Source organism: Brachyistius frenatus, unplaced genomic scaffold (genome assembly GCF_029030835.1).
Source record: "Brachyistius frenatus isolate BFR_SWC_R1_liver_20210118 unplaced genomic scaffold, ASM2903083v1 Contig_10, whole genome shotgun sequence".
NCBI lineage: Eukaryota > Metazoa > Chordata > Actinopteri > Embiotocidae > Brachyistius > Brachyistius frenatus.
The window spans coordinates 4,938,088-4,951,858 of NW_027210609.1; the positions used below are offsets into that span (position 1 = coordinate 4,938,088).

General features: G+C 46.8%; 1 protein-coding gene across 4 annotated transcripts in view; it reads left to right on the top strand.

Annotated features, from left to right (window-relative positions):
* The window catches only part of cbfa2t2 (CBFA2/RUNX1 partner transcriptional co-repressor 2), a 37,993-nt gene that overhangs the window by 21,963 nt on the left and 2,259 nt on the right, over positions 1-13,771 (top strand). For 3 of the 4 annotated variants that reach the window (XM_069691012.1, XM_069691014.1, XM_069691015.1), the window contains exons 2-9: positions 5,555-5,716; positions 6,003-6,244; positions 6,356-6,445; positions 8,383-8,567; positions 8,686-8,939; positions 10,798-10,883; positions 11,980-12,172; positions 13,649-13,717. In XM_069691012.1, the coding sequence (XP_069547113.1) occupies positions 5,555-5,716; positions 6,003-6,244; positions 6,356-6,445; positions 8,383-8,567; positions 8,686-8,939; positions 10,798-10,883; positions 11,980-12,172; positions 13,649-13,717 (1,281 nt within the window). The remainder of the gene's footprint in view (positions 1-5,554; positions 5,717-6,002; positions 6,245-6,355; positions 6,446-8,382; positions 8,568-8,685; positions 8,940-10,797; positions 10,884-11,979; positions 12,173-13,648; positions 13,718-13,771) is intronic. The other variant, XM_069691016.1, reaches the window with a different exon arrangement.

The window sequence follows — 13,771 nt, forward strand, 5'->3', positions numbered from 1 at the left end:
AGCAGTGTTTTTGTAATTATCTCCCTGAATGATTAGGTTATGCAAGGGCTTGTGACGAATTCACTTCTGGGACACAACTGTGCTCCTTCACATGTGTGCGAGGAAGTCCCACACATGCTTTCTGTCTTTTTTTTTGTCTCTCACTTCACCTCCATTTCACCCACCTCCCCTATGCATTTCTCTTCTAAAGTCATCCCTTCTTCTTCTCCCTGTATACACCTCCCCATCACTCCACTTCCCAGCAGAGTGAGGAGCAGTGTTGACATTGGATTTTATCCAAATATGTAGTCTACGGGGCTGGAAGGTGGTAATGAGAGCCAAGAAAAACAGCCTGGCTCGGAGTCTGACAGCCAGGCTTGTCTTCCTGATGAAACCAAATGAAAACAGTATTTTCTCTCCTTGTTATTCCCTCCCTCCCATCCTCCATCTTTTTCTCCATGCTGCTTGTGTTCCTCCTTTTCCACCTCTGGAGCCTCTAATTTGCAGACAGATTTCTTCTTCCGATTGCTGCTTGTGTAAGAGTCCTGTGTGGTCTTGTAAAAGCTGTCTCTATGATATTACATTGGCAACTTTTGGATGATAGTGTCTTGATTAGGAATGCCAAGTGATGGCAGAGACTTAAAACGAATGTAATAATTGTCATGAATATGTGCAATGTCATTTATTTACTCAAATCAAACCTAAATTTCCTGTTTTAGTTCAATATGGAACTTTTTAATAAAATAATGCTAGTACAGATTTGATTTAAAACAGTTTGCAATGCATAGGTCGGGCTTTATTGGAAACCAAATTACTGTAAACTACTTTGCACATTTTTTTATATATCAATACTTATAATGGAAACGTGTAAGTCCCACGAGAGCGATAATATACCTTTTAAGTTGATTGAAATAAGCAGAGGGGAAACAAAACTCGCATAAACCTGCTTTGAATTACTTAAGTCATTGAAAGTGTTGTTAAGCTTTGAGGTTACAACCACTATCTGACAGTGTCACCGTGCACTGCTGAATTATCTGTTGTATAAGTGCATGTGGTTTTGTGAGTGTCTGCTGCATGCATCCTTGTGGTGTGTGTGTGTGTGTGTGTGTGTGTGTGTGTGTGTGTGTGTGTGTGTGTGTGTGTGGGTCAGGAGGGAGCGCAGGATAGAGGAACAGATGTGCGCTGTATTGTGGCTGTGTGCGTGGACGGACGGGGACCAGGTGCAGCCTTTGTCTCCGCAGCATTTAAGTCCACTCGCTCGCATTCAGCTGCCTCGTGCCTCCCCTCCTCTCCTCTCCAAGCCCCCCCCCCCCTCCCTCCTCCTCTCCTTCCTCCTCTCCTTGGAGGGAAGGCAAAGATGTGTGTGTATGTGGGCTGGGGTTGCCTTGGCTCCAGCAGTCCCTTCCCCCCCCCCCCTCACAGGTGACTGTTGGAGGTCCCAGCTGGCCCGGCTCTTAGCCGATTAGATCCATATGCTACAGGAGGAGGCGAGAGAACCTGGTTAATTTTACAATCAGTAGCTCTTGTCTGTGGTTTTAGTTGGATTTTTCCCATTGTGTATGATATCAAGTGCCTCGTAGACGTTCAAAGTGAGGGATTATTTTTTTGTTTTGTTTCAAACGGTGTGTGTGGCAGGGGGTGATTATGATTTTTAGGCTTTCGAGAAGTGCACCAGGATATTAGGACATACGCGCGTGCGCTGTTTTATTGAGATTTAGAAAGTTCAGTTCTGTGCACTCGGGTTATATTTGCAGCCTTGTCTCTTTAACAAGCGCAGAGGAAGCTAACCACTCATGATAAAGGAAACATACGCTTGCGGCAACAAGTTATCTTACTCGCATGCGTTTGCTTGATAGCTGTCAAGCTATCCACCCGTGCAGGAACAGGAACACGTGACTCCTAAGTTATATTATATATCACACCATTTTTCTGCCAGAAAGCTACAGAAGCTAACTGCTCTCTTAACATTTGAGTTTTGGTTTCCTTTATAAAGCATGAAATACACAAAACCTGTTTCATAACGGCTTTAGATTGCGGTCCGCTGAGCTAAACGTGACCCATTTGTCTAACGTACTTCCCAAATTCGCCTTTTTAAATTTTTTTTTTTACTTTAACCAGTGTTCTCCATCATCTCAAGAAAGTCTCTTCACTCGTAGAACCAAAGTTATAATGTAACCACACGATCTCAAGCTTTGATTCAGTGAACTGTGCGTGCGCGTCTGTAGGCGTTGACGTGTGTGTCCTGAGCCCACATCGTTGTTATCATTGCACATGCCGTGAATTTTCTCCTGCTCTCTGATAAATTAGTCAGGCCTGTGCTACATCTTCTCTCACCTCATCTTCAGTGACAACACGGGGAATCGCAGCACGGCACACGTACGCACACGCGATCCCACGAGGGCCTCGCAGCTGTCAACCTTTTACACAGAGTTTAGACTTCAGCGTTCCAACATGAGCCTAATAGACCCGAACGCTAAACACGTTTGTGTATACATCGCGTCAAGTGTGATCGTTTTCTGTCTTCTCACTCGTTCCAGTTTATCCGTCTTCACTTTACACGAGGAGATAAATGAATGTTTACGGAGCCTTGTCTTTTTTATTTTTTGTATTTCTGATTTCATCTTTTTAATTGACTGCTTTCACAGTTGTGGCTCAACAGGAACAGTCACATTATCTCTCTCGCCCTCTCTCTCGCCCTCTCTCTGTGAGCCTCATTCTGAATCATCACCTGCAGCAGCAGAAGCAATTATAGCCCACTGAATGTTTTAATGCAGACGAGCGTCACCTGGAGCTGAACAAACAAGGAACACCTGGCTAGCAACAGCCATCACCACAGATGTTACTTTTCCATCCTTGCGACAACAACCGTTTTAGAAAGCAAACAAGAAAGCCAAAGCAACTTCAATGATTATAAAGTTTCGTACCATCTTTTTGAGACGACGTGAGAAGAGACGAGAACAGCGGCGCGGACCGGTCGGTGCGAGCAGAACGGTTTTTGGTTGCGTCGGCCCGCGCGAATGCGCGAGGAATTTCCGAAGGGTGTGGGTGATGAAGGCAGTTTTATATTCAGCATGCGTTGGTCTGCTCGCAGTGTTGTCTATGCATCGTGGCATAGATTTCCGTGTAATCCCGTTGATGTGTGGTGGCGAGGCGCTTTGTGTACCTTCCCCTTTGTTCCATTAGAGCGAGGATGACAGGTGGCATTTAGACCAGACAAACACCCCACATCCTCCTCTAAGCCAATATTCACCTGAGTTAACATCGGACCACTTTGTGCACTCTGTGTGTTTTGCGGCTGCTGTGACAGCTGCCTCCCCCGACAGCCCTGTGACTACATACAAGGGGCTCAGGTGCTTGCGAGCCGGATGAAGTCATCCAGCTACGGCGCCGTCTTAATTGACGAGCAGAGGCAATTCTCTATGGGCTGTCAGCAATACACGCACACCTGATGTCTCCTGTTTTGGCCGTTACCTCCGGCGCGGCTAACGACAGCACGCCGTGCCACGTCTTAAGATCGTCCGAACGCAGCTGCAACCTAATTTCTCCGTTTCACGCTGAAATAGGTCACAAAATACGGTACAGGGACGATATCTAATTTTCTGTGGCATCATGAATGCACAATTGGCCTTTTACAAGGATGACGGTCAATTTGGACACAAAACACACGTTTCACTGCCAGCGGAGGACTGTCGACGATGTGTCAACAAAGAACTTGTGAATACATTTTAGTGCGAGCTGAATGCCCAAATCTGAGCGCTCGTCTATGTATAAAGTTGTTTACGGGGTAGCAGTATTGACACTAAGGCCATATGCCCCGTTGATTCTGTTATTGAGATGTCAGTCTAATTTCCTGGCCATCCGGATGAAGTGTGCGTAGGCTTTGAAACCGGTGTGTGTGTGTGTGTGTGTGTGTGTGTGTGTGTGTGTGTGTGTGTGTGTGTGTGTGTGTGTGTGTGTGTGTGTGTGTGTGTGTGTGTGTGCGTGTGTGCGTGTGTGTGTGTGCGCGTGTGCTGCAGGCTGCTTCCTGCGGTGCACTGGCAGACAACAGTGTGTGGTGGGTATGACAGCCCAAATGTCTGCATAGATCCCTCCTTCCTGCCCCCCTGTGTTGGTGAACAGGTGGAGCGATGGCAGGCAGGCCACGGGGCTGAGAAAGATGGAGAGGGAACGAGAGGCGGAGAGGGGAGTGAAGGCGATGAGGACTGCAAAACATTAGGAAGAACAGTCCGAGCTGTACGATGGGGTGCGGACTTTACAGATGAGTTGCGAATGACAAGTGTGCAGGTAAAGGGACGCGAGAAAAAAACGGGGGAGCGAGACGTGTCGTCAAGACTGCAGCAAAGTGGAAGCTCAGCCGACTTGAATCGTTTCTACGTGTTCAGATTCGCTTACTTTTGTGATGGAAATATTCTCTGTAGGTTTTCCCTTTTAAATTACCTGCTGACAGCTAAAAACCTTCCAGCCTTTATAAACGAGGACCCTGTGTGGCTCGAGGCCGTGCAGAGTTCATAGCTGTGAAAACGACATAAAGGGTGCCATTGAAGCCACAGCCCGAAAACCATGAAACCGCATTTTAAAAAGCTGCTCTCTGCTGACCCCATGACCTGCGGGGACCGGGCTTGTCTATTAATCGTCAATTCTCGACGCAGTTCGAAAAGTCTGATCCACTCTAAATGGAGACGGGACCCGGCCGTCATGGCTCTCCGGGAGACAAAGACGGCTCCTGATCCCACATCTCCCCACTGCCCCCCCCCACCCCCCCATTACACCCGCTCCATACCCCTTATCTGGTGGTCTCATTCACCGTCAATAGCATATTGAGAAGTTGCGTTTAACATTCAAAAGCTTCGCCGATCTTGTTAGTAAAGCGTGAAATAGCGCCGTCCCTTTCTCTATCTGACTCTCTTTTCTTTCTTCGCCCACCTCCCCTCCCCTCTTTGCCTGGGGGGGCTCAATGAGGGGGCATTCTACTTCCACACAATAGACTTCTTCAGCATTTCTTCTGTTATTGATCTGAATGGGTGAGAGTGCGGGGCTAAACTTTAGACATCTGGCTCTTTGATGGGGGCAGGGTGGTTGATGCCCTGGCAGTACGTGTTGTGTGATGTGAAGTGGGTTGAGAAGGGATGGAGGTGGGGCGGGGGCATTTTTGTTTTCCTTTGTAACCAGAGGCCTGCAGCTTTTGCATTGATTTTAAACTATATTGAGCTTCAACATGAAGTTAAAGTTTTGTCTTTTTGTTGTGCTTTTTTATTTGTCATGTTAATGCTGGCTTCTTGAACGTATTTATAATATTGTGTTTCGTGTGCGCGCCGTTTGTTTTAATATGGAATCTTCCCATGTGAAAATCTATTCTATTTCAAAAGACCATATGTTCAGATTTGCTGCGGGTAAAAGTAATTTTTTTTTTTTAGATCTGTGCAGTTAAATTTCGGTAGTAAAAAAAAACCTGGTTTTGCTTTTCACTCGCTGCTTTGCCCACAGGACCACAACAACCTTTTTAAAAGCGCTCTGGTTTCTGACCCACAGTTGACCTCCTTCCTCTCTCTGTCTCTCTCTCTCTCTCTTCCTGCAGACAGTAGAGAGAAGAAGAGCCCTGCCATGCCCGGTTCTCCTGTGGATGCTAAGACTCATTCCAGATCAGCCCCCAGCAGCAGCAGCGCCAGCTCCACGATGCCACCCCTGCCTTCTGTCAACCCCAGTGGCCCTCGCCCGGCCTCTTTTTCCACCACAGCATGTAAGAGGCATTTTAAATTCTCTCTTCGGGAATTTGTCTGGTTAGCTCTCCTTCCGTTTTAGCTCGTCGTTTTAACCTCAGGCTTTATTTATATTCTTAATCTAAAAAAATTGCAGACACTTTTGACTTGGAAACACATGTGATGCTCAAATTTGAGGGCAGTGTGCTGAAAACACATTTTAGATAAATAATGTTTCGTCTGATTGATATAGTGAGAACATCTGGCCACTCTCGGCAGATTTCATCCAAATTTCTCCCCTTCTTTCCTCTCACCTCTCCTCCCCAGTAACCAACGGGAATCATCATTCCCCACCAACCCTGAATGCAGTGCCATCGCCACCACAGCGTTACAGCAACGGACCATCCTCTTCCTCTTCCTCATCGCTGGCTAACCAGCAGCTGCCGGCCACCTGTGGGGCTCGCCAGCTGAGCAAGCTCAAACGTTTCCTGACCACGCTGCAGCAGTTTGGCAACGACATTTCCCCTGAGATTGGAGACAGCGTCCGAAGCCTAGTTCTGGCCCTCGTGGTAAATTCTTTCTCTGGAAAAAAAAAAAATGAAGCATTGTCTTGGAGAAATTCATTTCAAAGTTTTTCATTTTCATGATTTTTCTTAACCTTCACTTTCCCTGTCTCTTAGAATTCAACAGTTACCATTGAGGAGTTTCACTCACGGCTTCAGGAGGCCACCAACTTCCCCTTACGGCCCTTTGTTATTCCATTTCTCAAGGTAAACATACCTTCACCCTCCTCGCCAGTCTTCTTATATTTGCTTTGTATTATTCTGTTGGTTTACTCCCTTATTTCCCTGCTGCAGATGTTTTCCTCCCCCTCAGTTGCATGATCAACCCCAGAAAAACAAGCGAAACAAAAGCTGCTAGACCTCAACTTAACCCCAGTTCAGCTGTGATGGAAACGTAACCGATTCATAACACTTTGTTGTGTTTCCAGGAGACAATGCAGTAGTCTAATAAAAGACTTCTGTGTTTTGTTTTGTTTTTTCATTTTTTTTTCTAATTGAATAGACAGCTTTGGTTATAAGTAACCATCGAGATTTGCGTGTTAACTTGACCAGCAACAGATGAGTGTGTTAAACGGCCCCTTGAGCCCTTTTGTAACCAGGGGAGTCTGCAAGAGAATACTTTTTAGGAGCTCCCCTCAGTAAAGGAGCCCATAAATCTTCAGTGAGTTGTACCGCTGTACTTCGACTTTTTCCACACTTACCTCTTAGTTACCGTTGGAGCGCCTTCATCTGTCTGTCTGAGGAGGCTGAGACAAGAATCCTGTGTTCCCCTCCTTCTAACTAATTTATTACAAGGGTGTGGGGTCCCCACAACTTAATTCCAACTCTTTGAGAGTCGTCTCTCAAGAAAGAGATGGAACAGATGGGACAAAGTCTGTGAGGAAGTGGAAAAGAGAGAGAGAGAGAGGTTGGTGAGGAGGAGAGAAGGAAAAGTGGAAACTCGGAAGTGTGAAACATGCCTATAAAGTGTTCCCTTCCCTGTTTTATGGTCTTCAGTGCACCATATGGAGCCGCTGTCCCGTTAAAAGAGCATTCAGCTGCCGAGGCGCCGCCAATCTAGCATCCGCCCTGCTGAACCCCAGAGAGCCCCCTGCTCTACTGACACACAGCACATGTGTCCGCTAGCTGGGGCCCCAGGGAAGGAAGGGATGCAAAGGAGCATGGGAGACGGGCAGAGGAGAAAACGGGGGTGTCATGGAGAGTAGACCATAAAGCACAAGTATCCGCGTCTGTAGGGGAAAGTACGGGAGACGCTGTGAGCTTCGGTTGACCACGACAACAGGGGGCTCAAGGTTTAGGGAATTTGCTGGATAATGGTTGAAAGTTTTGGGTGGAAGGAGGTCAGTCACTAAAGGAGAATGGTTTGGTTATTTAGTTGGCTGCTCAAGAAGAGGGAGTGAGGAAGTGGTGTAATTGCAAACACACTGGCGTCTGTTCCTAATTAGGGAAATGCAGGGAACAAAAGCGAGATGGAAAGATTCGACGGAGACGGTCACAGATAAATATTGGAAAAAGATAGAAACAATGAGAGGATAAGGAAACAAAAAAAAAGAAGCCTGTTTGTCATTTGTTTTGAAATGTTTCCGAGCCTCTGTATCACCATGCATGCTTGTGACCAACATATTTTGCTCGGCACTCACACAGTGTGCAGGAGGTCAGTAACCAACATCGGCGAAAACCCCATGCCGTTTTCATTTTGACTGAGCCGCAGCCAGCATGGAGGCAGCCACAGAACAACACCCAGACCCAGATTGGGCCTTACAGCCAGACCTCAAGGAGTCAGTGCCCCCCCCCCCCTCCCTTAAAACCCACTTTTCCTCCCAGCCAGGCGTCTTCCTCAGGCGGCAGATCTGTACTGTGTCTCTTAGCTGTGCTGCAGCGTGTGTCGTACAGTTCTGGTCTGTTTGCTGCAGATGTCCCCTCCTGTTCCTCACCGGCATGCTGCCTGGTGTTTCTCTTGATCCGTTTCTCTGAATGTATATTTGAGGAATAAGTGGTTGAGGCTGCGCGATGCGAGCGACAGAAGTTGAGCTGAAATTGGTAAACCGTTACAACTATGCAGAATGAAGTAAATACGGTCTCCGGATTTTCGACATCGGATAAATTAGAATGCAGCTTCACAAACATGATTTCTTCCCTGCCAGGCAAACCTTCCCCTGCTGCAGAGGGAGCTGCTCCACTGTGCACGGGCAGCCAAGCAGACCCCAGCTCAGTACCTGTCCCAGCACGAGCACCTCCTGCTCAGCACTACTCTGGCCTCCTCCCCAGACTCTTCTGAGCTGCTGATGGAGCCCCCTGAGGTCGGGACGAAGAGACACAGCCCCGGCAGGTTAGAAAAAAATAAAAATCACAAATACTGCTTGTATCCAGACATATAACCTACCACGTGTTAATACAAATATACGTAAACACCGTGAAGTAATGCGTGCCTGCTATGTCCTCCTCAGGGCTAAAGAGAATGGCTTCCACGAACGTCCACCGGTAGCCATGGAGCCGGCGGCGAAGCGCATTTGCACCATCAGCCCCGCTCCCCGACACAGCCCCGCCCACCCGCTGCCCCTCACTGCCCAGCTCCACCCGACCCCTCCGCCCTTGCAGCACTACGCCCTGGACGACATCGCAGCGCCGCACATCCTGCACCGCGAGCACAGCCAACGCGTGCTGGAGATCCGCGAGCTCAAAGACAGGCCCAGACTCCCTGGTATGTGATGCAAACCCAGTATCACGCTCATAAAGTCGAGTTTCCTAGAACACAGTCATTTCTTTCCTGAGAATTTTTCACTTTTTTCAGTACTCCCATCTAAATTGCGGGTAACGAGGAGAGTTCAGACTGAGACACAACTCGTGTTGTAGCAGTAATAAATGATAGCCGTAGGTTACCATACATCCTTGTTGACATGAAACCAGTCATCCAAAAACAACTTAATCTGCCTCTTCCGCTAGTGTGAATGCAAGCGGCTGACGAACACGTTTACAAATTCATATATTTGCACAAAAACAGGCACACGCGTATCGTATTCTGTCGGCGATAATGGGTGGTCTGTGTGTTTTTAAAGCTGCATGCCGTCTATCTCTGTAGCCCACATATGTGTATAAACAGAGGCGTACTGTCCAAAGCAGTGGAGGGCTGCCTTTACTCTGGTGTATATCTGCCCTCCATTTGGAACTTGTCAGCACTCAGTGGAAACAGCAGTAGCTCACAGACACAGGCGCGCACACATAAAGACACACCTTGATATGCTCATGGTAGAGGTGCTGTGTTTACGAGGCCTTAGTCCCTTGTCTGACAGCCTCCCGCCCGCCTGCCGCCACTTAACTTGCAGGCACACACACACACACACACACACACACACACACACACACACACACACACACACACACACACACACACACACACACACACACACACACACACACACACACACACACACATCAGTCCACACACTCGTAGCTTTGAACTGATGAACACAGATGAGAACCAGAAGTTGAGGCGTGTGTGTGTGTGTGTGTGTGTGTGTGTGTGTGTGTGTGTGTGTGCGCGCGCGCGCGTGCACGTGCATACAAGGGATTCATTACTCTCTTCAGCAGGCTGAGTGTGCATGTGGCCTCTTGTTGGCTGTTTCTTACCCTGTTTTAAGAGATTGCAGTTTGCATCTTTGTAGACCGTGTGTTTGTGTGTGCCTCCATGCAGTGTCTATGTGTATGGAAATGTATCAAGATGTTTCAGCCTCTTATCTGAGCGCAAGCTGGTGTGTGCAAACTATTATTATTGTTAAATGTATAATTATGAATATTGCTTAAGTCGGAGTGTATGACTCGATCTGAATCAGAAAGTTAGGGTGTGTGTGTGTGTGTGTGTGTGTGTGTGTGTGTGTGTGCGCGCGCGCGTGTGCTTCTACACATGGTCGTAATGGTCCACAGTTAGTGTCAGACCGGCTGGTTGTGTTTAGAAGTGGAGCCACTCCACTCAGCCTGAGTGTCTCCCTACTGGAATGCTGTGAGCACCAGGAGTGTGTGTGTGTGTGTGTGTGTGTGTGTGCGCGCGCGCACACGCGTGTGGGGTGTGTGTGTGTGTGCACGTGTGGGGTGTGTGTGTGTGTGTGTGTGGGTGCGTGCGTGTGTGGTTGACAGCTGACTTCCAGATGTGTGCAGGCTCTGTGTGCTGGGAATCTGTTTTGCATCACAGCCTTTTTTTTTTTTTTTTCCTCCTTCACTCCATCTTTGCTGCTCACTGTCCCTTTATCTATCTTGTATCTTTTGTCTTATTTTTTGCTCCCCCATTACGACTTCTTTTCCTGTCACTCAAACGTTGGACGTATGAAAGTACTGCCTTTTGAGTTTTTAGGTCATTGTGCTATGTTTCCAGTTAATTATTGGGTGTGAAAATGACAAAGCTACCACAAACTTTAAAATAATCTTAACAAAGCGCATATTTACCTTTTATAGACGTACACGCATACCTTTCACTCACTCACTGTCACTGGTGGCTTCTCCTACATTAACAAGAATGTTAATCACGTTGGCCTGCGGTCTGTCTTGTGTGTGTGTGTTTTAATCAGGCACTAACGGGGGCTACCGTGAGGAGCCGGTGGACCACAGACTGACAGACAGAGAGTGGGCTGATGAATGGAGGCATCTGGACCATGTAAGTCTGCAGACAGCCACTAATGGCTTGTGATATAGAAAGAATGCAATTTGTTTTCATGGGGTCCTCAGCAAAAGTGTTTCAACTTTTCACAGCTTGAAACATCAATAACACCTTGTGATAAGACATCAAAGGTTAATCACTTACAGGCCATCAGTGAGAGCAGCTTTTGTGTTGCCAGATTGTGGAAAATCCTCCTTCAGCATGAGACCTTGCTGGTGCTCCTCTAATAAAACTGGGCAGCAGGTCATCTGGACCGAAATCCATTTACAAACCGCTTATTAACAACTACACTGTTGAGCCCGCAGTTCACTGATACGGGCAAATGACACATTTTTGACAAATAATTATTAATGGTGAAACCAAAGACCTTCAGCAGCGTCATACTAACATAAATGCAAAACTGGAAACGTATTAGAAAGTCCAATACCTTATGTATTTATCAGTGGTTGAGCAGCATTTATAACTTCATTATTCCCAAATAGAAATACAGTCACGTTGTTGGAAAAAGTAAACATTTATATAATCATTAAATAAACATTTACGGCATTGTCCTCTCTACATTTGGTTTTATAATTTATAAAAAATGTTGTGCAATAATATTTCTTTTTGATGTATAAATGAATGAGTGGCTTATTAATGGACTTTGGATAAGATGCCCTGAAGTGCTTTTCCAGAGGGTAAATTATTTCTCCAATCAATTTACAAGTTTGAAAAACAGGCAAAATGTCATGCTGACAGCTTATTAAAGGCTTGTGTTCGATATTGAGTTTCTTTTTTTTTTTTTTGCTGCTCTTCGGGATGATTTGTCAATAATCATGGAGATGTAACATCAGATGTTTTTTTTTTGGTTGAACCCACTTGTCACGTAACGCTGATTACATGTTGCACCATCTGCAGTGTTTAAGAAGCAACCCCCCCCCCGCCCAAAAAAAAGTGTTGAATAGAAGGAAAGTATCAGCGCCAAGTTTTATTACATTTAATGAGGAGCGACGAGACGTGCATGTTTGACAAATATATTTCAGAAGCAGCTAAAGGTAAAACTCTACGTTAAATGTTGCGTGCCGTCTTCGTCTTCCTCATCCTCCTCATCCAGGTGCTGAACTGTATTGTGGACATGGTGGAAAAGACACGGAGGTCGGTGAGCGTGCTCAGACGGTGCCAGGAGTCGGATCGCGAGGAACTCAACTACTGGAGACGGCGTTCGAGTGAACAGGAAGACCCACGCAAAGGAGGCTCCGGCTCCGCTCCGTTCTCCAAGACACACAGCCCCCACTCTGCAGAGCCAGGTGGGTGCCTCTGCTTTCACTTCAATTGTGTTGCTACGCCACAAAAGAACAACAACTGTGTTCTTGGGATGAAACCAGCCTAAATTAGTTAGTTGTTACACATGATGCAAACTACTTATTTATTCTAGTTGCATTTTTTTTTTTTTTTTTTTTTTTCCATGCAGCTGGTTTTATTTGGCATATTTGTTTTAAAAGATTGAGTCATTAAACATTGGCCATAAAAGAGCTTGAGAGCGAATACGAGTTTGTTTATATCCTTCTTCGGTCATTTCTGTTTGTTTGTAATGGGAAGATGACAGAAATCTCAGAGACCATGAATGTAACGGAGGAAAGTTTCTCTCTTTCTTTTCAATTTTAGAAAAAAAAAAAAAGATCTTAAATATGAAAAAGAATCATAGACAAGTTTCAAGCTTAGTTCCTGAAAAGCAGATGTCTTTTCTTGACGGGAAAGTATAAACACTGACAATCACTCCGGGACACCGATGATAAATACACCGTTACAGGCCCGGCCCAAATGTCGAGTGTATTTTTAACTGTAGGAAATCATCATTTGATCATTTTGAGATTAATTTAGAGGATACCAAAGTCTGAACACAAAACCAGGATGGACTCACTTTAGTTTCATACTCATGACATCATCTAGTGGTCAATAAAAGCACTGCACCCGAGTCACATGTCAGTGTGTTAGTGAGTCCTTCCACAGTTAGTCCCCCAGTCTGCTGTGTACTGGCAGTGTTCTCTCTGTGTGCCAGCCTTGCCGTCCCCCTGCTGCTCCATAGTCACAGACAGGTGCCAGGACTGGCCTCCGCCATATCGGCCACAGAAGGGCCGTCCTGCCGTCCTGCAGGCTCAGAGACCCAGAGCTGGCTGACTCGCCAGAGCGCCATCTGGGTCCCCAGCCGGAGAGCCCGCTTGCCCGGGCTCGGGCTCGCGGGTAGTGGGGGTGTATGAAGCCTCGGGAGGAAGGGAGGGGATGTAAATGAAGGCAAAGAGAGAAAAGCGGTGGTGAGACGTGACATGAGAGATGGAGAAAGAGGAGACGAGCCAGGCGGCAGCGTCGGAGACGAGGCAGAGCGAAATGAGATGCAGGGGGCGAGATTGGAGGGAACAGACAGAATATTGACACAGCTTGTCGGTCTGCAATTCCCTCCGAGCCAAACGCATTCCTTTCTAAAGCTGTCAGATCCCAGATCAGTCCAAGACTCTTGACAACCAACCATTACGTTGGTCGTGTGGCCTAGATATACGGACCTGTTTGCGTCCATGACAAAATATACGAGTAGATGACGGATGCTATTGCTGCCTGCCTGCGTGGCAGCTTTGCGCACCAATCCTACGCACCTGTTACCTTGATTGAGCTGTCAGTCACAAAGTCAGCCATTTCAAAAAGAAGAAGGGAAAAAAAAACAACCACGTTTTAATACCTTTTTAAGCCCTGGCAGGTGCTAATCCCTTCTGTCTCTTCCTTTCCTGCAGATTCCCAGCGTGACTTTGCTCCGCGGCCAGGCTCAGCATACGTTACAGACGAGATCTGGCGGAAAGCTGGTAAGAACACCACAATGATAAATGATAATGATGATAAATGGCCGACAACTTTCC